Below are 26,559 nucleotides of genomic sequence, written 5' to 3'. Positions count from 1 at the left end.
ATGGCTTTTATAAATGGCTGATGACACAAGTAATACTTTCTCTGATGTCAGTTATGTAACTGTAATATTATGTTTCCACTTTACTCACTTTTAATTGGGCTGGCCAGAAAATGTTTAAATGAGACCTGCCACCTGGTGGCAATGAATGGAACAACAGGAAATACATATTCTAGAAATAACATTCAATTCGCCATATGATAGAGACATATAAGAGTTATAAGGTAACGCGAGTAAATTACATCAGTTATCATTCAGCTGATGCAATCCTGTCAGAAGGGAAATATTACAGTATGCGACCATGACACACATATAGACACACACACATATATATACACACATATATATAGAGAGAGGGTTTGAACCCCCATCATCAGGGGTCCAGGGGTATGTGTGGTCCAGGGGTATGTGTGGTCCAAGGGTATGTGTGGTCCAGGGGTATGTGTGGTCCAAGGGTATGTGTGGTCCAGGGGTATGTGTGGTCCAGGGGTATGTGTGGTCCAGGGGTATGTGTGGTCCGTTACCGCTTCACCAGATTCCAGAACTATCTGACCTTCTCAGTTAGTTCATATCCTGGACCTTCTCATCAACTGAGGTGGACACCACCTTCCCATCCACCATCTCCTCCACGATCACCCTCTTCCTATAGAGCTCAATTTTTATGGAACGGTCTGCCTACCCATGTCAAAGACGCAAACTCGGTCTCAACCTTTAAGTCTTCACTGAAGACTCATCTCTTCAGTGGGTCATATGATTGAGTGTAGTCTGGCCCAGGAGTGGGAAGGTGAACGGAAAGGCTCTGGAGCAACGAACCGCCCTTGCTGTCTCTGCCTGGCTGGTTCCCCTCTTTCCACTGGGTTTCTCTGCCTCTAACCCTATTACAGGGGCTGAGTCACTGGCTTACTGGGGTACTCTCATGCCGTCCCTGGAAGGGGTGCATCACCTGAGTGGGTTGATTCACTGATGTGGTCATCCTGTCTGGGTTGGTGCCCCCCCTTGGGTTGTGCCATGGCAGAGATCTTTGTGGGCTATACTCAGCCTTGTCTCAGGATGGTAAGTTGGTGGTTGAAGATATCCCTCTAGTGGTGTGGAGGCTGTGCTTTGGCAAAGTGAGTGGGGTTATATCCTTCCTGTTTTGTCCCTGTCCGGGGGTGTCCTCGGATGGGGCCACAGTGTCTCCTGACCCCTCCTGTCTCAGCCTCCAGTATTTATGCTGCAGTAGTTTATGTGTCGGGGGGTTTGGGTCAGTTTGTTATATCTGGAGTACTTCTCCTGTCCTATTCGGTGTCCTGTGTGAATCTAAGTGTGTGTTCTCTAATTCTCTCCTCTCTTTCTTTCTCTCTCTCGGAGGACCTGAGCCCTAGGACCATGCCCCAGAACTACCTGACATGATGACTCCTTGCTGTCCCCAGTCCACCTGGCCGTGCTGCTGCTCCAGTTTCAACTTCCACCTGACCGTGCTGCTGCTCCAGTTTCAACTGTTCTGCCTTATTATTATTCGACCATACTGGTCATTTATGAACATTTGAACATCTTGGCCATGTTCTGTTATAATCTCCACCCGGCACAGCCAGAAGAAGACTGGCCACCCCACATAGCCTGGTTCCTCTCTGGGTTTCTTCCTAGGTTTTGGCCTTTCTAGGGAGTTTTTCCTAGCCACCGTGCTTCTACACCTGCATTGCTTGCTGTTTGGGGTTTTAGGCTGGGTTTCTGTACAGCACTTTGAGATATCAGCTGATGTACGAAGGGCTATATAAATAAATTTGATTTGATTCTGCATGTGGGGGTTGTACTCTGTGGAAAGGGCCACAAAACAGGAATTCATTCATTCACTAATTGTGTGTATTATGGGGAACAACACTTGATTAATTAATTGATTCATTCATTTGATTAATTATTCTCTGCTTGCTCACCTTCCACCACTTCCTGGACTTGTTGTACTTCCTGGACCTTTTCGACCACGATCACTTTCCTGACCTCCTGTCTGGTCTCCACATGCTTACTGGAAGACACACGGGAAGAACACTTACGGTCAGCTAAACTCACCAACACACATCTTTATCTACTAGTTTGCAATCAGCGGTGTAAAGTACTTAAGTAAAAATACTTTATAGTACTACTTACAGTGGCAAGAAAAAGGATGTGAACCCTTTTGGAATTGCCTGGATTACTACATAAATTGGGTCATCAAATCAATTTGATCTGATCTTCATCTAAGTCACAACAATAGACAAACATGGTGTGCTTAAACTAATAACACTAATGACTTCTCCAAAAGCTAATTGGAGTCAGGAGTCAGCTAACCTGGAGTACAAGCAATGAGACGCGATTGGAGAGCTGCCTTGCCCTATAAAAAAACTGAGTTTGCTAAGAGTTTGCTATTCACAAGAAGCATTGCCTGATGTGAACCACGCCTCTGTAACGGCCGTTGGTGGAAGAAGGTGAGGACCAAAGCGCAGCACGTGTTCGTCATTTTAAATGGTAAAGCTGAACACTAAACAAGCAACAAAAGGACAACCGAAACAGCCCCGTTAGGTGAAAAACACACTAAACAGAAAATACCTACCCACACCACACAGGTGGGAAAAGGCTACCTAAGTATGGTTCTCAATTCAGAGACAACGATAGACAGCTGCCTCTGATTGAGAACCACACCCGGCCAAACACCAAAGAAAAACAAAACATAGAAAATTAGCATAGAATGCCCACCCTAGTCACACCCTGGTCCAACCAAAATAGAGAATAAATGCCTCTCTATAGCCAGGGCGTGACAGCCTCGAACAAAAGAGATATCAGAAAACCAGGGATTAAGAATTGTTGACTTGCATAAAGCTGGAAAGGGTTACAAAATATTTCTAAAAACCTTGATGTTCATCAGTCCAGAATAAGACAAATTGTCTATAAATGGAGAAAGTTCAGCACTGTCGCTACTCTCCCTAGGAGTGGCCGTCCTGCAAAGATGACTGCAAGAGCACAGCACAGAATACTCAATGAGGTTAAGAAGAATCCTAGAGTGTCAGCTAAATACTTACAGAAATCTCTGGAACATGCTAACATCTCTGACGAGTCTATGATACGTAAAACACTAAACAAGAATGAGGTACATGGGAGGACACCATGGAAGAAGCCACTCCTGTCCAAAAAAAACATGCTGCACGTCTGAAGTTTGCAAAAGAGCACCTGGATGTTCCACAGCGCAACTGGAAAAATATTCTGTGGACAGATGTTTGTTTAGTCAACTTAGGTCTGTGGACAGATGAAACTACAGTTGAGTTGTTTGGAAGGAACACACAACACTATGTGTGGAGAAAAAAAGGCACCGCACACCAACATCAAAACCTCATCCCAACTGTAAAGTATGGTGAAGGGAGCATCATGGTTTGGGGCTGCTTTGCTGCCTCAGGGCCTGGACAGCTTGCTATCATCAACGGAAAAATTAATTCCCAAGTTTATCAAGGCACTTAACAGGAGAATGTTAGGCTATCTGGTCACAATTTGAAGCTCAACAGAAGTTGGGTGATGCAATATGACAACGACCCAAAACACAGAAGTAAATCAACAACAGAATGGCTTCAACAGAAGAAAATATGCCTTCTGGAGTGACCCAGTCAGAGTCCTGACCTCAACCCGATTTGAGATGCTGTAACATGACCTCAAGAGAGCAGTTCACACCAGACATCCCAATAATATTGCTGAACTGAAACAGTTTTGTAAAGAGGAATGGTCCAAAATTGGTCCACACTTTAGGAACAGAGGTATGTTTAGGGATGCTGATTCACTAAGATGGTTTGACATCATACCTGAGTGAGCAGGCCATGTAGTTCAATCTCCAGGCTCTGGAAGGTCCTCTTCAGGTCGGTCACCTGAGACTGAGAGGTCTTCACCTCTGTGGTGCTGGTGGTGATCTGGCTCTGAAGCACCTCCACCTGACACACACACACACACACACACACACACACACACACACACACACACACACACACACACACACACACACACACACACACACACACACACACACACACACACACAGACACACACACACACACACACACACACACACACACACACACACACACACACACTGTATTAGTCAAGTATAGTACCACTTCACAAAATACATGTAAATTGTGCCTCTTACAAAAGGCATTTAGGGAGCCAGGCCCACACCCTTCGAGGCCCCCTGTCCTATTTTCAGAGGTTGTCTCACCTTGCTCTCGAACCACTTGGCAGCATCTCTCTGGTTCTTTGTCACCATGCCCTCAGACTGGGTCCTCATCTCCTCCAGCACCTTGCTCATGTCCACTGAGGAAGCACAGTCCATCTCCACATTCACAGCACCACACTTCTGTGTCCGCATCAACTGCATCTCCTAACAACAGGCAAAGGAGGACAAATTGTGCTATAATACCTGGGATTTGTAGTTTAATCACACACAGGGAAGGGCAAAAGCACCTGAAAACAATGAGTTACTGTATATTTGAGTACTTATAACAGTGAAGTTGCCGTAGATTTGTTGTGGGTGAGTTTTGCCCCCATGTGGCCAAATATTGAAGGGTCTCAAACCCACTGAGAATTAACAAAGTGCAAAAACAGTGCAAAAACTACAGGGGAAGTCATTGTGTCCTAATGAAAAAACCCATGTGGCTGTCCTGGCCTATTGACACTTCAGACAACAGCACAAGCATTAAGACTTGAGTGTGTGAGGAGAAATGAGGTTACCTCCTCATGGTTCTTCCTGAGGTAGACCAGCTCCTACTTCAGCCCCTCAATCTGCATCTCCAGGTCTCCTCTGGTGAGCGTACAGCTGTCCAGGTCTCCTCTGGTGAGCGTAAAGCTGTCCAGGTCTCCTCTGGTGAGCGTAAAGCTGTCCAGGTCTCCTCTGGTGAGCGTAAAGCTGTCCAGGTCTCCTCTGGTGAGCGTACAGCTGTCCAGGTCTCCTCTGGTGAGCGTACAGCTGTCCAGGTCTCCTCTGGTGAGCGTACAGCTGTCCAGGTCTCCTCTGGTGAGCGTACAGCTGTCCAGGTCTCCTCTGGTGAGCGTAAAGCTGTCCAGGTCTCCTCTGGTGAGCGTACAGCTGTCCAGGTCTCCTCTGGTGAGCGTAAAGCTGTCCAGGTCTCCTCTGGTGAGAGTACAGCTGTCCAGGTCTCCTCTGGTGAGCGTACAGCTGTCCAGGTCTCCTCTGGTGAGCGTACAGCTGTCCAGGTCTCCTCTGGTGAGCGTAAAGCTGTCCAGGTCTCCTCTGGTGAGCGTACAGCTGTCCAGGTCTCCTCTGGTGAGCGTACAGCTGTCCAGGTCTCCTCTGGTGAGCGTAAAGCTGTCCAGGTCTCCTCTGGTGAGCGTACAGCTGTCCAGGTCTCCTCTGGTGAGCGTACAGCTGTCCATGTCTCCTCTGGTGAGCGTACAGCTGTCCAGGTCTCCTCTGGTGAGCGTACAGCTGTCCAGGTCTCCTCTGGTGAGCGTAAAGCTGTCCAGGTCTCCTCTGGTGAGCGTACAGCTGTCCAGGTCTCCTCTGGTGAGCGTAAAGCTGTCCAGGTCTCCTCTGGTGAGAGTACAGCTGTCCAGGTCTCCTCTGGTGAGCGTACAGCTGTCCAGGTCTCCTCTGGTGAGCGTACAGCTGTCCAGGTCTCCTCTGGTGAGCGTAAAGCTGTCCAGGTCTCCTCTGGTGAGCGTACAGCTGTCCAGGTCTCCTCTGGTGAGCGTACAGCTGTCCAGGTCTCCTCTGGTGAGCGTAAAGCTGTCCAGGTCTCCTCTGGTGAGCGTAAAGCTGTCCAGGTCTCCTCTGGTGAGCGTACAGCTGTCCAGGTCTCCTCTGGTGAGCGTAAAGCTGTCCAGGTCTCCTCTGGTGAGCGTAAAGCTGTCCAGGTCAGATCTGGTGAGCGTAAAGCTGTCCAGGACTCCTCTCAGACGAGCCACATCCCCTTCCATCTTCATACTCACGTTAGCCTCCGTCGCTAACCTACAGGGGTTCAGGAAAGACTGGATACAACTTGCCCAACCATGAACTGATCCATAGTCCCTGCATACCACCATAAGCATTTGTGTAGATCTGGGAGGATTGGATCTACTCAATCTCAAACCTATAGGCCAAAGCTACAAATAGAAACAGTACACTCACAGAGGCTGTGTACAGTACAAACAGGAAGTGCACCTACTTCATCTTGAAGTCATCAGCTGCAACTCTGGCATTATCCACCCGCAGGATCATCTGAGCGTTCTCCACAGACCTGGCATGGATCTAGGAACAGGAGGACAGCCACAGTCAATGGAATGTAATATCAGAGTCAACTATGTATAGGATATCATGTGTTTAGATCAGCAGATCAGGTTAATGTCTACTGTTCATTCATATACAACAGGACACCGTTTTTCAACAGTCAACAAGATAAATACTGAAGGACTATAGGAATTACACCTCTAATCTAGCGCTTATCTATTTCATTCTAGTGGCTCTCTTCTTTCACAACACTGTTGGTATCTTCTCAATCCTATCCCCACCTCCCTACCCACAGTGCACAGACGTCAATTCAAAATTTATTCCACTTTGGTTCATCATAATTACATTGAAATTACATGGAAGCAATGTTGATTCAACCACTGAGGTCCTTCTTGTGAGTCGGTGATCTCATCTCGTAGAACTCTTTGATATGCAACTCCAACTTGCTATTGGCTCCCTCTAGAGAGTGCACCTGTGTACACAGAGTGGAAGGAATCCGTTCAGTTCATAGGTCTATCCAAAATGGCACCCTATTCCCTATATAGAGCACTACTTTTGACCAGAGCCCTATCAATCAATCAATCAAATGTATTTATAAAGCCCTTCTTACATCAGCTGATGCATCAGCAAGCAATCCAGGTGTAGAAGCACGGTGGCTAGGAAAAACTCCATAGAAAGGCCAGAACCTAGGAAGAAACCTAGAGAGGAACCAGGCTATGAGGGGTGGCCAGTCCTATTCTGGCTGTGCCGGGTGGAGATTATAACAGAACATGGCCAAGATGTTCAAATGTTCATAGATGACCAGCAGGGTCAAATAATAATAATCACAGTGGTTGTCGAGGGTGCAACAAATCAACACCTCAGGAGTAAATGTCAGTTGGCTTTTGATAGCCGATCATTCAGAGTATCTCTACCGCTCCTGCTGTCTCTCGAGAGTTGAAAACAGCAGGTCTTGGACAGGTAGCACGTCCGGTGAACAGTTCAGTGTTCCATAGCCGCAAGCAGAACAGTTGAAACTGGAGCAGCAGCACGGCCAGGTGGACTGGGGACAGCAAGGAGTCATCAGGCCAGGTAGTCTTGAGGCATGGTCCTAGGGCTCAGGTCCTGAGAGCAAGAGAGCGAGAGAGAGTATACTTACATTCACACAGGACACCGGATAAGACAGGGGAAATACTCCAGATATAACAGACTGACCCTAGCCCCCCGACACAAACTACTGCAGCATAAATACTGGAGGCTGAGACAGGAGGGGCCGGGAGACACTGTGGCCCCATACGACGATACCCCCGGACAGGGCCAAACAGGCAGGATATAACACCACCCTATGGGCCCTGTTATGCACTACATAGGGAATAGGATGCCATTTGGGGCGCACTCCCATTTAGATAATCCCCAACATAATGGAATTTTAAATATATTATCAAATCCTGCTATGTCATTGTAGTCATCAGTGGTGTAAAGTACTTAAGTAAAAATACTTTAAAATACTACCTAATTAGGTTTTTGGGGTATCTGTACTTTACTTCACTGTTTATATTTTTGACAATTGTTACTTTTACTCCACCACATTCCTAAAGAAAATAGTGTACCTTTTACTCCTTAGATTTCCCTGGCACCCAAAAGTACTCATTGCACTTTGAATGCTTAGCAGGACAGGAAAATGGTCCAATTCACATTCTTATGAAGAGAACATCCCTGGTCATCCCTACTGCCTATGATCTGGCGGACTCACTAAACACATGCTTTGGTTATAAATGATGTCAGAGCGGTGGAGTGTGCCCCAGACAATCAGTACAAAAAATGTAAATAAATAATTGTGCCGTCTGGGTTGCTTAATATAAGGAATGTAAAATTATTTACACTTTTACTTTCGATACTTAAGTATAATTGAGCAATTACATGTTCTTTTGATACTTAAGTATATTGAAAATCAAAGACTATTGGACTTTTACTGAAGTAGTATTTTACGTGACTTCCACTTTTACTTAAGTCATTTTCTATTAAGGTATCTTTATGGGTAGTTTTTACACCACTGGTCCTCATTATGTATTTAGGAACGTGCGTTTATAATAGTAATACAGGTGTGTCTTTTAGTAATAATAATAATAATAATAATGAGACTTTCCTTGGAGATTTACAGGCAAACAAAAGCTTGTTTCTTCTCAATAGCAATGATGGAATAAATCGCTTTTAAAAAGTTACAAGTTAAGTAAAAGTTGACCGTATAGTGTGTGTGTATATATATATAATATATATATTTAGTGGCGTACAGCAGGTCAGCCACCAGGGGGAGACTCGTGATTGCTCACCAGGTGTACAAGCCCCACAAAGCTGCCAGAAGGGCAGCACACAGGAGAGGACTGGGGGAAGTAAAGGTGACTTCTGTGTAGTTGGAGACGGTGGAAAAAGTACCCACATGTCATACTTGAGTAGAAATAAAGATACATTAATAGAAAGTTACTCAAGTAAAAGTCACACAGTAAAATTCTACTTGAGTAAAAGTCTAAAAGTATTTGGTTCTAAAATATACTTAAGCATCAAAAGCAAAAGTATAAATAATTTAAAATTCCTTATATTAAGAAAAGCAGATTGCATCAGTCTTTTTTTAATGTATGGATAGCCAGGGGTACACTCCAACACTCAGACATAATTTACAAACAATGCATTTGTATTTAGTGAGTTTGCCAGATCAGAAGCCGTAGGGATGACCACCCGTTCTCTTGATAAGTGCGTGAATTGGACCATTTTCCTGTCCTGCTAAGCATATCATGTATCGAGTACTTTTGGGTGTCAAGGAAAATGTATGGAGTAGAAAGCACATTATTTTCTTTAGGAATGTAGTGAAGTAAAAGTAAAAGTACTGTAGCCCGGCCGATACGAGGCGCTGCGATGTAACGCACCTGGCAATGCTGCGCACCAGGGACACCGTGCGTGCGCCTCACAGCATAATATGGTGCCACGGGGAGTTGGCTCAGGTCTCCTACCTGACTTAGCCACACTCCCCTTACAAGAGCTGTGTAGAAGAAGCTGTGTTACAGGAGCTGTGTAGAAGAAGCTGTGGCTGGGATAAGAATATCCCCAGGTGTTTCTCTGAAAAGTGGATGAAATGGACTCGGGATCTGGGAAAAATTGTAGACTTTAAGATTGAAAGGTGTGTTAAGCCAAATAACTTTGGCCCACCCACTCAAGCTCAACTGCACCATTTATCAGATGCCAGTGAGCTAGGTTATGGAACAGTAAGCTATGTGAGACTGACAAATCAACGGGGTGATGTTCATGTATCTCTTGTCATGGGGAAGGCCAGAGCTGCACCTCTGAAGGAGATAACCATCCCACGCATGGAGTTGGCTGCTGCAGTACTGAGTGCAAAGGTGGGCAAGATGCTGCGTACAGAGCTACAGCTGAAGATGGACGACTCTGTGCTCTGGACAGATATCCAGTCAATGCTCAAGTGCATAGCCAATGAGCGTACAAGGTTGCAAACATTTGTGGCCACAAGATTCTCTGTTATCAGAGAGAGCACATCTGTATCACAGTGGAGGTATGTGGATACTAGGCAAAATCCTGCTGATGATGCATCTAGAGGACTGAGTGGAATCAAGTTTCTGGAGTGCAAAAGGTGGATCCATGGCCCAACGTTTCTTTGGAAACCAGAAGTGCAGTGGCCCCTGGAACACATGAACTCAGTTTCCCTCACATTTGCTGACCCTGAGATCAAAAATGCTATTGTTGTGTGCAGTGCTACTGTCAATGAGATTGAAAATCCCACCAACAAGCTGCTATCTTATTTCTCCACTTGGATGTAATTGAAGATTGTAGTTGCTTGGTTCGTGTAAGTGAAAAAAGTGTTAGTCACTTGTACGGGAAAGAAAATACATCCAGTTAAATCTCAATCTCACCAGCATACACACACGCTCATGGAACCAGATGGTGAAAGACAAGAGTCGAGCCCACAGGACAACATTCAGTGGTCAAACTGTAAGTTTGGACGAACCGTTGAAAGCAGAGGAGGCGATCATTTGCTTCACCCAAAGACAAAGATTCCCAGAGGAGCTCTTGACTTTGACAATGACGCCATCTACAGTCAACAAAGGAAGTATCACTTATGAGTTGGGTCCAGTGCTGGCGGATGGAGTTCTCCGAGTCGGACTGCTGTGTAAGGCAGCGATGCCTGACAAAGTTAAGCACCCTGTCGTTCTTTCCAAAGACCTTGACATATCTACACTTATCCTCCGCCACATACATCAACAAACAGGACATGGTGGAAGGAATCACATGCTCTCACTTCTCCGTCAAAGGTATTGGATCACCAATTCAAACTCTGCAGCAAGGAAGATCATCTCAGAGTGTGTTGTGTGCAGAAGTCAAAGAGGCCAGATTGGTGAGCAGAAGATGGCAGATTAGTTACTTGAAAGGATCATGCCAGACATCCCACCATTTACCAATATACCTGTGGATTGCTTTAGACCTATAGAAATCAAAAGAGGAAGAGGAAATGTTAAAAGATATGGAGTGATCTTTACATGTCCAGTAGAGGCAATACACATTGTAATTGCTTACTCTCTTGACACGGACTCGTGTATCAACACCATAAGAATATTTATGCGCAGAAGAAGACAAGTACAACACGTACGATCTGATAATGGAACTAACTTTGTTGGTACTGACAGAGAACACAGAGAAGCTCTATATGCATTAAACCAAGGCAAGATCCAGGATGCTCTACTTCAGGAAGGAATACAACAGAGTTTTAATCACCCTGGGGCGTCCCACCACGGAGGAATCTAGGAAAGGCTCTTCGGGTGACTCGCCAGGTGCTCCATTCCGTCCTGAAACAACAGACCCCAGATGATCAGAATTAGTTTTGGTAGATTGATATACATTTTTGTATCCAGAAGAACAACAAATGTATTATTATTTTTCAACTTGAATCAAACTCTGGACATTGGATTTGTATGTGTCAAGACTAACCTTTCACCACTCTCCATTGTGGCTAAAGGATTAGAAAGCAATTTGCATCGAGACAATTATATTGGACAATTTAGCCACTACGCTTATGTTAATGTAATATTTAAGTTTTTACTTTTCAAAAATTTGCAAATATTTCTAAAAACCTGTTTTTGCTTTGTCATTATGGGGTATTGTGTGTAGATTGATGAGGGGGGGAAAACAATTAAATAAAATTTAGAATAAGGCTGTACCGTAACAAAATGCGGAAAATGGCACTGTGCATTCGGAAAGTGTTCAAACCCCTTGACCTTTTCCATGGTTCTCCCATTCTTCTCTGCAGATCCACTCAAGCTTTGTCAGTTGCTGCACAGCTTTTTTCAGGTCTCTCCAGAGATGTTCGATCGGGTTTCAAGTCTTGGCCACTCAAGGACATTCAGAGACTTGTCCCAGTAGTAGAAAAGCCAGAGTTCAGGTAAGGCTGTTGTTAATTGAACCTGCTTGAGATATGCCAATTCCCAGCTAGCAATGAGGAATCGGCCCAGAAGCTTCCCTCTGCCGGGGGGCCAGAAACCGATTGAATCGGCCCAGAATTTGGGTGTCTGACTCGGCCCCGAATCAACACGAATGACTGCCCAGAATCGGCCCGTTTCCATCAACCAGAATTCAGCCGACATCTTACCAGAATCCCCCCCAGAAGTGGCGATGCAATTTTAAATAAATGCATACAAAATTACCCAATTTAGTAATTTTAAATATTACTATTATACATTTTATACATACAAATTATACCCATCCACAATTTTTTTTAAATTATTATTATTATTTTAACCCCTTTTCGTCATACTCAGTTGTCTTGTCCCATTGCTGCAATTCCTGTATGGCCTCGGGAGAGGCGAAGTTCGAGAGCCGTGCGTCCTCCGAAACACAACCCCACCAAGCCTCACTGCTTCTTGACACAATGCACGCTTAACCCGGAAACCGGCAGCACCAATGTGTCGGAGGAAACACCTTGTCAGCGTGCATGCGCCTGGCCCACCACAGCTGTCGCTACAGCGCGATGGAACAAGGACATGCCGGCCAAACCCTCCTCTAACTCGGACGACACTGGGTCAATTGTGCGTCGCCTCGTGGGTCTCCAGGTTGCAGCCGGAACGGGTATCGAACCAGCTTCTGTAGCAACGCAGTTTTCACTGCGATGCAGTGTCTTAGACCGCTACGCCACTCGGGAGGCCCCACCCACAAAGTTTTTAATGCATATCAATTAGCACAAAGTATCAAAATACTAAAATACTACTTAAGACTCTTAAAGAACTTAATATAAATGTTCATTTTATTATTTGATCACAGAAACAACGACAATATATATGGAAAAATAAATAAATAATAAAATGTTAATTATATGAAGCAGCCCGTGTAATCATCTGCCAGAGAGGAGCCACAATCGGCCCTGCCCCAAGTAATACATTTAGGCCAGATAACTCACACCAGAATTGTCCCGAGCTCAATCCCCGCATCTTAGCCATAAGTAATACAGCCAAAGGCGGTCCAGACTCGGGCCACATGACCTCACCGAGTTTGACTCTGAGCCGAGTGCCCCAACTCTCAGCCGGAATCGTCCCAGATCCACTGTGCTACAGTAGCTGGGTACTTACTTAAACTGCATATTATTTAGAATGCACTGCTTAGTAAAAACAAATGAAGTACACAACAAATATCAACATACTATTCTCATCCATCCTGCAAAGGCGTATCTAATGATCAATTAAGTTGAGTCCCGCCATTATGATTATCAGCTGTTGTCAAAAAATATGTAGGTTTCAAAGTACGTTTATTTTTTTGTGTAGTGTGCAGTAAATTCTACTAGATGAAAAGCCAAAATCAGTACATCCTGGAATTTAAAGCATACAACATTTCTGAAATGTAACATACTAAAAATGAAACAGCGTCTCGCTGTCAACTGCGTTTATTGTGAGACAAAACCACAACTCGTCAGTGAAGAACACTTTTTGCCAGTCCTGTCTGGTACAGCGACGGTGGGTTTGTGCCCATAGTCGACATTCTTGCTGGTGATGTCTGGAGAGGACCTGCCATACAACAGGCCTACAAGCCCTCAGTCCAGTCTCTCTCAGCCTATTGCGGACAGTCTGAGCACTGAGGGAGGGATTGTGCGTTGCTGGTGTAACTCGGGCAGTTGTTGTTGCCATCCTGTACCTGTCCTGCAAGTGTGATGTTCGGATGTATCGATCCTGTGCAGGTGTTGTTACACGTGGTCTGCCACTGCGAGGACGATCAGCTGTCCGTCCTGTCTCCCTGTAGCGCTGTCTTAGGCGTCTCAAAGTACAGACGTTGCAATTTATTGCCCTGGCCACATTTTCAGGCCTCATGCCTCCTTGCAGCATGCCTAAGGCACATTCATGCAGATGAGCAGGGACCCTGGGCTTCTTTCTTTTGGTGTTTTTCAGAGTCAGTAGAAAGGCCTTTTTAGTGTCCTAAGTTTTCATAACTGTGACCTTAATTGCCTACCATCTGTAAGCTGTTAGCATCTTAACGACCGTTCCACAGGTGCATGTTCATTATGGGTCATTGAACAAGCATGAGAAACAGTGTTTAAACAATTTACAATGAAGATCTGTGAAGTTTATTTGATTTTTACGAATTATCTTTGAAAGACAGGGTCCTGAAAAAGGGACGTTCTCTTTTTTGCTGATTTTATATAACGTTCTATTTTTGCATACTCAAAATGCCTACTATTTAGAATGCTAGAATGGGTATTGGACCACAAAACATTTTCCTCTTAGGGGAGACGGAACAGAGTCTAGAGGAGCTGATGGCTCAGATGAGGAAGATATAGCTAGGACCAGAAGACACCTCTGCTTTCAGACAACCCTCATTGGCTACATCACAAATGAAAGCCTATTTTATATAGTACACTACTTTTGACCAGGGACCATTCTGTTAAATTAACTTAAGCTTGAAGTAATGGACCAGGTACATACAGATGTTAGCTGAAAATGTAATTGTGCTTATGTATCACCTGTTGACCGAGAGGAAAGATTGTTGAAACACTGGAAATTGAATAAGTAATCAAGCCTTGCAGTTATGGATTCAATTACTACCACTGTGGGGAAATTCTAAAGCCCAACATATCTCTGCATGACAAACCTGCCTTTACGTTGTCTAGCTCTGGTCCAAGGCCTTATATGTGGTTTGAGCCTTGATGGCTCAAGCTGCATGTAACACCCTGGACCAGAGCTACTCCATGTCATACTCTTAGCTGTTTAAACTGATATATATGTAACTAAAACTTTCTCTGCTGAAACTTTACCGACTGATTCTCTGCACATGCTTTGTTTCAATCAGTGGAGGCTCCTCAGAGGAGGAAGGGGAAGACCAATTGCTTCTTTTTTTTTGCGGGTTTACTAACGCATTACTTCTATTAGCTATGTTGACTATGATGTTACTTCACCTAATATGGGGACTACGATGTAGGCTGTTTTTTTTCTTCCTGGTCCCAGACAGCTGATGTGTTGTGCATTGAAGTCCACAAGCAAAGGGAAAAGGTGAGAGGAGGAAAGCACATAGATGTGAGAAGGAATGCAATGTGGCTGCTATGAAATTGAGCTGTGTTTTCACATGATCAGGAGTGTATTCATTCCACCAATTTCTTTTTATTACAAAACATTTTTTACCCTGTTTTCGCCCCAATTTCATGATATCTGTCACGTTCTGACCTTTATTTCCTGTGTTTTTGTATTTAGTTAGTATGGTCAGGGCGTGAGTTGGGTGGGCAGTCTATGTTTGTTTTTCTAGGTTTTGGGTATTTCTATGTTTCGGCCTAGTATGGTTCTCAATCAGAGGCAGGTGTCATTAGTTGTCTCTGATTGAGAATCATACTTAGGTAGCCTGGGTTTCACTGTGTGTTTGTGGGTGATTGTTCCTGTCTCTGTCTTTGCACCAGATAGGACTGTTTTGAGTTTTCACATTTCTTGTTTTTTGTAGTCAGTTGTTCATGTGTACCTTAACGCATTAAAAAGAACCATGGACAATTACCACGCCGCGTATTGGTCCTCTGATCCGTTTCGCCTCTCCTCTTCGGAAGAAGAGGAGGAAATTCATTACAATATCCAATTGTTACATACAGTCTTGTCTCATTGCTGCAACTGCCGTACGGACTCAAGAGAGACAAATGTCGAGAGTCCTCCGAAACACAACCCAACAAAACAGCACTGTTGCTTGACACAATGCCCACTTAACCCAGAAGCCAGCCACACCAATGTGTCAGAGGAAACACTGTACACCTGGCAACTGTGTCAGCTTGCACTACGCCCAGCCCGCCACAGGAGTCGCTAGTGCGCGATGGGATAAGGACATCCCTGCCGGCCAAACCCTCCCCTAACCCGGACGACGCTTGGCCAATTGTACGCAGCCACATGGGTCTTACGTTCGTAGCCGGCTGCGACAGAGCCTGGACTCAAACCCATCAGGTAAGGAATCTCTAGTGGCACAGCTAGCATTGTGATGCTGTTCCTTAGACCGCTGCGCCACTCGGAAATCATTCTGCCGATTCTGTGGAAAAACCTTTCTTAAGCGGAAGCGAACAAAACGGGGATAAACATACCTGAATTTGGCCAGTAGAAACGCTTGTTTGCAACTGCTGGTCTAATGATAACACCCTAGATCAGCTAGATGCAGGCAAGAGTGTGCAAGTTAAATGTGTCACTATCTGTACCCTCAAATGTTTTCTCTCGTGCACCTACGTTGTAAACTTTCATTCATAGACGATCTTGTAGCTCATGACGTTTATAGGGAAAATGTGAGAATCATGAGGAAGCCTAAACCTGTCATTGTTACATTGAACTGGGTGAATGGAATATGAATGACAGTCATCCAATATGCTGCAATAGAAATAAGGCCAAGCTTATAAAAACAATTGTCGTCCTCCCTCATCTCAAACGGCACCGGCCGCTACTGCTGTAAAGGTGTTTCTTCTCAGCTTTTTAGAGGACAACAACGCACCCTCAATTATGATATCAGCGCCCTGAAATGCATTGACATCTATATTTAATCAACAGCCAAATGTAACATGTGGTGTCAGTGTCGTAGGCCTACAGAACATGAACTTTAACCTTGTCATAGAGTCCAGAGAACATAGACGGCTTGTGGTCCTGGCAGGATATAATGGAGCTAAAATAGCTTTATAATGGCTGATGACGTGAGTCATATTTTCCCTGATGTCACTTATGTAACTGGAATAATCTGTTTTCACTTTTAATTGCACTGGCCAAAGATGTTAAAATGAGAGACGTCACCTGGTGGCCACAAATGGAACAAAAGCACACGAGAAATAATATTCAATGTGCCACATGATAGAGACATATAAGAGTTATAAGGTAACACGAGTAAATTACATCAGTTATCATTCAGCTGATGCAATCCTGTCAGAAGGGAAATATTACAGTATGCAACCATGACATCATTTACATATTGAACACCCGTCACCAGGGGTATGTGTGGTCCAGGGGTATGTGTGGTCCAGGGGTATGTGTGGTCCAGGGGTATGTGTGGTCCGTTACCGCTTCACCAGATTCCAGAACTATCTGGCCTTCTCAGTTAGTTCATATCCTGGACCTTCTCATCTACTGAGGTGGACACCACCTTCCCATCCACCATCTCTTCCACGATCACCCTCACCCGCTTCTGCATGTGGGGGTTATACTCTGTGGAAAGAGCCACAAAACAGGAATTCATTCATTCATTCATTGTGTGTATTATGGGGAACAACACTTGATTAATTAATTGATTCATTCATTTGATTAATTATTCTCTGCTTGCTCACCTTCCACCACTTCCTGGACTTGTTGTACTTCCTGGACCTTCTCGACCACGATCACTTTCCTGACCTCCTGTCTGGTCTCCACATGCTTACTGGAAGACACACGGGAAGAACACTTACGGTCAGCTAAACTCACCAACACACATCTTTATCTACTAGTTTGCAATCAGTGGTGTAACTTAAGTAGTTTTGGGGGGTATCTGTACTTAAGGATTTACATTTTTGACTACTTTTTACCTTTACTTCACTACATTGCTTATGAAAATATTGTACTTTTCCTTGACACCTAAAGGTGCTTGTTACATTTTGAATGCTTAGCAGGACAGGAAAATAGTACGATTCACAGACTTATCAAACGAACATCCCTGGTCATCCCTACTGCCTCTGATCTGGCGGACTCACTAAACACATGTTTTGGTTGTAAATTATGTCTGAGTGTTGCAGCGTGCCCCGGCATTTAAAAAAACAAGAAAATGGTGCCATCTGGTTTGCTTAAAATAAGGAATTTGAAATGATTTACACTTTTACTTTTTATACTTAAGCATATTTTAAACCAAATACTTTTAGACTTTTACTCAAGTAGAATTTTACTGGGTGCCTTTTACTTTTATTTTAGTCATTTTCTATTAAGGTATCTTTACTTTTACTCAAGTATGACAGGTGGGTATTTCTCCACCACTGTTTGCAGTGAGGTGCCAATAAACAGCTGTCTTCCCCCCATCCCTTCCCCCTCCCTCTCTTTCCTGCCCCTCCATTATCCCCTCTCACCTGAATCCCTCTCCATCCAGCAGCCTCCTGTACTCAGCGATCTCCATCTCCAGCCTCATCTTGATGTCCAGGAGGATCTGGTACTCGGAGGCCTGCTGCTGGATGCTGACGTTGAGCTGCTGCAGCTCCTCCTCCATGCTGTTGATACAAACCTGCAGCTGGCTCAGCTGGGAGCCATGGCGGCCGTTTATATCAGCGACGCTCTGCTCCAGGTACCCCTTCTACAGGAATGTGTTTATGTTTGTAAGGGATGAAGAAAATGGAGACGGAAGGAAGGAAAGGGTAGTAGAAATGTATAAAGAGGGAGATGAAGGGCAGAGATAGTTAGACTGGCATGAAGGTGTTAGAACACCTTGACATTAAACCACTGTGGAGGTCTGAAAACATCTAACAAAACTTTGATTTTGGAGTGTAATGTTCCTTTAAAAACCTAATGGAATTCCACACTTTAGGAACAGACATAGGGTAAAGAGAAATGCTATATATTTAGGGATGCTGATTCACTAAGATGGTTTGACATCATACCTGAGTGAGCAGGCCATGCAGTTCAATCTCCAGGCTCTGGAAGGTCCTCTTCAAGTCGGTCACCTGAGACTGAGAGGTCTTCACCTCTGTGGTGCTGGTGGTGATCTGGCTCTGAAGCACCTCCACCTGACACACACACACACACACACACACACACACACACACACACACACACACACACACACACACCCTATTAGTCAAAAGTATAGTACCACTTCACAAAATAGATGTCAATTGTGCCTCCCACAAAGCACATTTAGGGGCCCAGGCCCACACCCTTCGAGGCCCCTGTCCTATTTTCAGAGGTTGTCTCACCTTGCTCTCGAACCACTTGGCAGCATCTCTCTGGTTCTTCGCCACCATGCCCTCATACTGGGTCCTCATCTCCTCCAGCACCTTGCTCATGTCCACTGAGGAAGCACAGTCCATCTCCACATTCACAGCACCACACTGCTGTGTCCGTATCAAATGCATCTCCTAACAACAGGAAAAGGGGGACAAATTGAGCTATAATACCTGGGATGTCTAGTTCACGTATACACAGGGAAGGGCAAAAGCACCCGAAAACAATCAGATACTGTAAATTTGAGGACAAATAACAGAGAAGTTGCCCTAGATTTGTTGTGTGTGGGTTTTGCCCCCTTGGGGCCAAACATGGAAATGTTTAAACTCGCTGAGAATTAATAAATAAATTCAAGTGCAAAAATATTACAAAAACTACAGGGGAAGTCATTGTGTCCAAATGAAAGATCACATGTGGCTGTCCTGGCATATTGGCACTTCAGCCAACAGCACAAGCGTTAAGACTTGAGTGTGTGAGGAGAAGTGAGGAGGTTACCTCCTCATGGTTCTTCCTGACGTAGACCAGCTCCTCCTTCAGCCCCTCAATCTGCATGTCCAGGTCTCCTCTGGCGAGCGTAAAGCTGTCCAGGTCTCCTCTCAGACGAGCAACATCCCCTTCCAAGGTCATACGCATGTTAACCTCCATCTCGAACCTACAGGGGTTGAGGAAAGCAGAGGGCTTGATTAGTTCCTTCTCACAACAAACCAAGATACAACTTGTCCAACCATGAACTGATCCATAGCTCCTGCATACCCCTATAAGCATTTATGTAGATCTGGGAGGATTGGATCTACTCAATCTCAAACCTATAGGCCAAAGCTACAAATAGAAACAGTACACTCACAGAGGCTGTGTACAGTACAAACAGGAAGTGCACCTACTTCATCTTGAAGTCATCAGCTGCAACTCTGGCATTATCCACCCGCAGGATCATCTGAGCGTTCTCCACAGACCTGGCATGGATCTAGGAACAGGAGGACAGCCACAGTCAATGGAACGTAATATCAGAGTCAACTATGTATGGGTTATCATGTGTGTAGATCAGCAGATCAGGTTCATGTCTACTGTTCATTCATATACAACAATTTTGGTTGTAAATCACCATCCCTACAGTGAAGCATGGTGGTGGCAGCATCATGCTTTGGTATGTTTTTCACCGGCAAGGACTGGGAGATTAGTCAGGATCGAAGTAAAGATGAACAGAGCAAAGAACAGAGAGATCCTTGATGAAAACCATCTCCAGGGCGCTCAGGATCTCAGACTGGTCGAAGGTTTACCTTTCACCACGACAACGACCCTAAGCACACAGCCAAGACAATGCAGGAGTGGCTTTGGGACAAGTCTCTTAATGTCTTTGAGTGGCCCAGCCAGAGCCCAGACTTGAACCCGATCGAACATCTCCGGAGAGACCTGAAAATAGCTGTTCAGCGAAGCTACCCATCCAACCTGACAGAGCTTGAGAGGATCTGCAGCGAGGAATGGGAGAAACTCCCCAAATACAGGTGTGCCAAGCTTGTAGCGTCATACCCAAGAAGACTTAAGGCTGTAATCGCTGCCAAAGATCCTTCAACAAAGTACTGAGTAAAGAGTCTGAATACATATATAGATATAATATTTCAGTTTTCTATTTTTTATAAATTTGCAAAAATATCTACAAACCTGTTTTTGCTTTGTCATTATGGGGTACTGTGTGTATATTGATGACAGGGGGGGAAACGATTTAATCAATTCTAGAATAAGGCTGTAATGTAACAAAATGTGGAAATAGTCAAAGGGTCTGAATACTTTCCGAATGCACTGTAATTCATTCTGTTGGCATCCTCCAAATCATATCCCCACCTCCCTTCCCACTGGCACAGATGTCAATTAAACATAATTACAATATTGATTCAACCAGTGTGTTGCTACATTAAGAATACATTTGTACCTTTATTTAACTAAGCAAGTCAGTTAAGAACAAATTCTTATTTTCAGTGACGGCTTAGGAACAGTGGGTTAACTACATGTTTAGGGGCAGAACGACAGATTTGTACCTTTGTCAGCTTGGGGGTTTGAACTTGCAACCTTCCGGTTACTAGCCCAACACTCTAACCACTAGGCTATCCTGCCGCCCCATTTCCCAGAAGTACCTTGTTGCGGATGTCTGTGATGGTGGCATAGAACCCACTGAGGTCCTTCTTGTGAGTCGGTGATCTCATCTCGTAGAACTCATTGATCTGCAACTCCAACTTGCTATTGGCTGCCTCTAGAGAGCGCACCTGTGTACACAGAGAGTGGAAGGAATCAGTTAAATTCATGGGTCTATCCGAAATGGCACCCTATTCCCTATATAGAGAATGACTTTTATCCAGAGCCCTATGGGCCCTGTTATGCACTACATGGGGAATAGGATGCCATTTGTGACGCATCCCATCACATTATGTGAATCTGTGCACTCCCACTGGATAATCGCCAACATAATGGAATTTAAAATAAATGATCAAATCCTGCTATGTCATTGTACTTATTAGTGGTGTAAAGTGCTTAAGTAAAAATACTTTAAAGTACTACCTAAGTAGGTATGTTGGGTATCTTTACTTTAGTTTACTATTTATATTTTTTACAACTGTTGCTTTTACTCCACCACATTCCTAAAGAAAATAGTATATTTTTTACTCCATAGATTGTCCCTGACACCCAAAATTACTCATTACACCTTGAATGCTAAGCAGGAAAGGAAGATGGTCAAATTCACACTCTTATCAAGAGAACATCCCTGGTCATCCCTACTGCCTCTGAACTGGTGGACTCACTAACACATGCTTTGGTTGTAAATGATGTCAGAGCGTTGGAGTGTGCCCCTGACAATCAGTACAAAGAATGTAAATACATATTTGTGCCGTCTGGGTTGCTTAATATAAGGAATGTGAAAGGATTTCCACTTTTACTTTTGATACTAAAGTATATTTGACCAATTTCATTTTCTTTTGATACCGAAGTACATATACAACCAGAGACTTGGACTTGTACTGGAGACTTTCATTGGAGCTTTACAGCAAACTACAGGTTACTGTTTCTTCTCAATAGCAATTTTAAATCAGAAACAATGATGGAATAAATCGTTTTTAAAAAGTTACAAGTTAAGTAAACGTTGTTTAAATATGTACATATTACTGTAGCCTACTATATTATCCCATTTAACTGAACATTGTGGATAGTATTGATGAAAGGGGTTGTTTAAAACAAAAATGCTTTCTAACAAAGATTAAAGTTCACTTTCTAATAAAACCATTCTGTATCATCGACTATGTAGTGTTTTGAAAAGAGTTATCACTCGGCCTTGTCTTTCGGTCTCCATAATCTGGGTTGTGCGTGATATCCCGCAGCGCGCCTATTCTCTATCCACATCTCCATCATTCTTCCTTACCTTTTCCAGGTAGCGGGCCAAACGATCGTTCAGATTCTGCATGGTATGCTTCTCGTTGGCACCGATAGTGATCTGACCTGGCCCGTCCGTAGAGAAAGAAGATTGAGAGATACGGGTGCCGTATCCCCCGGCACCTCCATATACACTCTGCGAGCGACTGCTCCCAACAGAGGACACGCTCATACGGGACCTACCGTATCCCAAACCGCTGGAAAACGGCATCCCACCGGACGAACTGAGGCCACTCGAAACGACACCGCTACCTGAGCTGTATCTAAGGCTACTACTGCGACTGGCTACAATGGACATGGCGAGAGATAGTCTGGCGATGCGTCCTGGGAGGTTAAAGTGCGTTCTTCGTAGTTGAGGAATCAGGTAAAAATAACCCCCTTTGTGTCCTCGAGCGTTTTATACAGTTGGGTTAAGAATGATTGACTGCGTCACCATTATTCCTTGGAATGAAGGTATATCTAATTGTTTTGTTCAGTGGGTGGATACAGGGCTTACAACAACTAAGGAAATGAATGGTTCAGTAAATGTTGTGACTTATGAAAGGCAGTGTGTTTGACAGGTAGAGACTGGCAAGTCAGACAGCTTTACTAAATGTGTTTTGTAAAAGCTGGCATTCCATGGTTGCAGACATCCATTTTCAATTACATTTTGGTTTGTTTACTGAAATTGGCAATATTGTTTTTATATATTTTAAAAATATATTATTTTCAATGATTTGTAGGCTAATAATTGTATGTGTTATTATTTTGCCAAACTAAAATGTTGCACCAAGTCACTCCGTCACTTACATTTGATGATTTTCCATCATTCTATCCATTTGAAAAGATGGTCATTAACAGTCGTCTTTTTGAAGTAATAATAATAATATATGCCATTTAGCGGACGCTTTTATCCAAAGCGACTTACAGTCATGTGTGCATACATTCTACGTATGGGTGGTCCCGGGAATTGAACCCACTACCCTGGCGTTACAAGCGCCATGCTCTACCAACTGAGCTACAGAAGGACCACCGTGGAACCACTATAAACTGTTCATAAATTCAACACATTCAATGTTGTTACTTTGTCTACTCCGTCTACTTGCTCTCAGATTAGTTGGTTTGAATAGTGTGTTCAATCATTGTCAAAGATGTGTATTAGGTTTTCTTACTATTTTGCCCTCAGTCACTCTGATGATATTCTCATTCTTTGATTCTGAATTCACAGATGTCCTGTTCAGTAACTATACCCTTATTTGAAATATGAATAAACCTCATAATTCCTCACATTTAGCCTACTCAGTACTTTCTCTCAGATGTTGGTTTTGATAGTGTGTTTTACTCAAGGGACATGTGTATATGAAAACAGCCACACAACAGCCTGAATAAATTGAACAGTTTCATTCCAAAACGCTCTATATCCATTTTCAGAAATGCTGGTCAATTATCTTTTATTGTTTCCAGAAATTATGAAAGAGATTGGTGTTTTTCAAATAAAATAAAATCAAAATGTATTTGTCACATACACATGGTTAGCAGATGTTAATGCGAGTGTGGCGAAATGCTTGTGCTTCTAGTTCCCGACAATGCAGTAATAACCGACGAGTAATCTAACCTAACAATTCCACAACTACTACCTTATACACACAAGTGTAGCGGGATAAAGAATATGTACATAAAGATATATGAGTGTGTGATGGTACAGAACGGCATAGGCAAGATGCAGTAGATGGTATCGAGTACAGTATATACATATGAGATGAGTCATGTAGGGTATGTAGGGTAAGACCATGGTGCTTGCCTACGGAGCTGTGAGGGGAACGGCACCTCAGTACCTCCAGGCTCTGATCAGGCCCTACACCCAAACAAGGGCACTGCGTTCATCCACCTCTGGCCTGCTCGCCTCCCTACCACTGAGGAAGTACAGTTCCCGCTCAGCCCAGTCAAAACTGTTCGCTGCTCTGGCTCCCCAATGGTGGAACAAACTCCCTCACGACGCCAGGACAGCGGAGTCAATCACCACCTTCCGGAGACACCTGAAACCCCACCTCTTTAAGGAATACCTAGGATAGGATAAAGTAATCCTTCTCACCCCCCTTAAAAGATTTAGATGCACTATTGTAAAGTGGCTGTTCCACTGGATGTCATAAGGTGAATGCACCAATTTGTAAGTCGCTCTGGATAAGAGCGTCTGCTAAATGACTTAAATGTAATGTAAATGTATGTAAACATTATACAAAGTGGCATTGTTTAAAGTGGCTAGTGATACATTTTTTTACATCAATTTCCATTGTTAATTTAAAGTGGCTGGAGTTGAGTCATAATGTTGGCAGCAGCCACTCAATGTTAGTGGTGGCTGTTTAACAGTTGGCCTTGAGATAGAAGCTGTTTTTCAGTCTCTCGGTCCCTGCTTTGATGCACCTGTACTGACCTCGCCTTCTGGATAATAGCGGGGTGAACAGGCAGTGGCTCGGGTGGTTATTGTCCTTGATGATCTTTATGGCCTTCCTGTGACATCGGGTGGTGTAGGTGTCCTGGAGGGAAGGTAGTTTGCCCCCGGTGATGCGTTGTGCAGACCTCACTACCCTCTGGAGAGCCTTACGGTTGTGGGCGGAGCAGTTGCCGTACCAGGCGGTGATACAGCCCGACAGAATGCTCTCGATTGTGCATCTGCAGAAGTTTGTGAGTGCTTTTGGTGACAAAACAAATTTCTTCAGCCTCCTGAGGTTGAAGAGGCGCTGCTGCGCCTTCTTCCACTGTTTCCTGAAGTCCACAATCATCTCCTTTGTTTTGTTGACGTTGAGTGTGAGGTTATTTTCCTGACACCACACTCCGAGGGCCCTCACCTCCTCCCTGTAGGCTGTCTCGTTGTTGTTGGTAATCAAGCCTACCACTGTAGTGTCGTCCTCAAACTTGATGATTGAGTTGGAGGCGTGCATGGCCACGCAGTCGTGGGTGAACAGAGAGTACAGGAGAAGGCTCAGAACACACCCTTGTGGGGCCCTAGTGTTGAGAATCAGCGGGGTGGAGATGTTGTTACCTACCCTTACCACCTGGGGGCGGCCCGTCAGGAAGTCCAGGACCCATTTGCACAGGGCGGGGTCGAGACCCAGGGTCTCGAGCTTGATGACGAGTTTGGAGGGTACTATGGTGTTAAATGCTGTGCTGTAGTCGATGAACACCATTCTCACATAGGTATTCCTCTTGTCCAGATGGGTTATTGGGGCGGTAAGGAAATTGGAGTGGGTCAAGGGTGTCAGGTAGGGTGGAGGTGATATCTGTCCTTGACTAGTCTCTCAAAGCACTTCATGATGACGGAAGTGAGTGCTACGGGGCAGTAGTCGTTTAGCTCAGTTAGCTTTCTTGGGAACAGGAACAATGGTGGCCCACTTGAAGCATGTGGGAACAGTAGACTGGGATAAGGATTGATTGAATATGTCCGTAAACACACCAACCAGCTGGTCTGCGCAAGCTCTGAGGACGCGGCTGGGGATGCCGTCTGGGCCTGCAGCCTTGCGAGGGTTAACAAGTTTAAATGTTTTACTCACGTCAGGGAGCCGGCTGTGTCAGTGGCACTGTATTGTCCTCAACGCGAGCAAAAAGAGATCAGTGTTTTTTCACTATCTAATGAGGTTGTTCAATGACAGATGTGTATTTGTTACTACTGTTCGGTTTCACACAGTCAAATGTAACAAATAAAAAATGTAAAATGATACATTTGTGACATCAATATTTTAAAAAATTTACAAAAAAGTTATTCAATATATGACATCTATATGTAAATGTTTACATTTGACATTTTAGTCATTAGCAGATAGTCTAATCCGGAGCGATTTACAGAAAGCGCATTCATTTCAAACTAGGTAGGTGAGACAACCACATCCCAGCTAGCACATAACGTTCTGAGAACCACATGTTTCTTAGAGTTTGGTGAGAGTGTGGTTGCCCTATGCCTATTTAGCATACAACCTTCTCATAACACAGGGCTTCCCAAACTTTTTGGGCCTATGACCTAAGCGGTACCAGAGTGCCAAGTCTAGGACAAAAAGGCTTCGCAACAGTTTTTACCCCCAAGCCATAAGACTCCTGAACAGGTAATCAAATGGCTACTCGGACAATTTGCATTGTGTGCCCCTCTTTTTACGCCCCTGCTACGCTCTGTTTATCACATATGGATAACCACTTTAACTATACATTCGTGTGCATACTACCTCAATTGGGCCGACCAACCAGTGCTCCTGCACATTGGATAACCGGGCTATCTGCATTGTGTCCCACCACCCGTTAACCCCTCTTTTACGCTACAGCTACTCTCTGTTCATCATATATGCATAGTCACTTTAACCATATCTACATGAACCTTACAGATAATTGTATGTGTCTGGTACAGAGATGAGGTCGTCATTCAAAAATGGTATTGAACACTATTATTGTACACAGGGTGAGTCCATGTAACTTATTATGTGACTTTTTAAGCTATTTTTACTCCTGAACTTATTCAGGCCATAACAAAGGGTTGAATACTTATTG

The 26,559-nt window shown here is 44.2% G+C and overlaps 2 protein-coding genes across 5 annotated transcripts; both read right to left on the bottom strand.

Annotated features, from left to right (window-relative positions):
- Positions 1-384: 384 nt before the first annotated feature.
- LOC118364900 (keratin, type I cytoskeletal 13-like) lies at positions 385-22,586 on the bottom strand. Of its 4 annotated transcripts, XR_008088386.1 has the most exons (11): positions 22,040-22,558; positions 20,763-20,891; positions 19,515-19,597; positions 19,129-19,285; positions 18,606-18,767; positions 18,291-18,416; positions 17,766-17,986; positions 17,001-17,089; positions 16,820-16,881; positions 482-603; positions 385-403 (listed from the first exon to the last, which is right to left on the bottom strand). XR_008088386.1 is itself a non-coding variant. In XM_052490529.1 (10 exons), the coding sequence occupies exons 1-10, from the start codon at positions 22,346-22,348 to the stop codon at positions 559-561; spliced, it is 1,383 nt and encodes a 460-aa protein (XP_052346489.1). In that variant the 5' UTR covers positions 22,349-22,558; the 3' UTR covers positions 417-558. The 4 variants fall into 4 exon arrangements, 3 of the variants coding, with proteins under 3 accessions (XP_052346489.1, XP_052346490.1, XP_035602605.2); XM_052490529.1 differs by lacking the exon at positions 385-403 and having other exon boundaries at positions 417-603; XM_035746712.2 differs by lacking the exons at positions 385-403; positions 482-603 and having other exon boundaries at positions 16,209-16,881.
- On the bottom strand, positions 3,768-4,366 carry LOC127914427 (keratin, type I cytoskeletal 15-like). Its single transcript, XM_052490285.1, has 2 exons — positions 4,208-4,366; positions 3,768-3,923 (listed from the first exon to the last, which is right to left on the bottom strand). Exons 1-2 carry the CDS (start codon positions 4,364-4,366, stop codon positions 3,792-3,794), a joined length of 291 nt encoding a protein of 96 aa, XP_052346245.1. The 3' UTR covers positions 3,768-3,791.
- Positions 22,587-26,559: the final 3,973 nt, after the last annotated feature.

This window comes from Oncorhynchus keta, chromosome 32 (assembly GCF_023373465.1).
Source record: "Oncorhynchus keta strain PuntledgeMale-10-30-2019 chromosome 32, Oket_V2, whole genome shotgun sequence".
Classification (NCBI taxonomy): Eukaryota; Metazoa; Chordata; class Actinopteri; order Salmoniformes; family Salmonidae; genus Oncorhynchus; species Oncorhynchus keta.
This window is presented reverse-complemented; position numbering and strand designations above follow the sequence as displayed.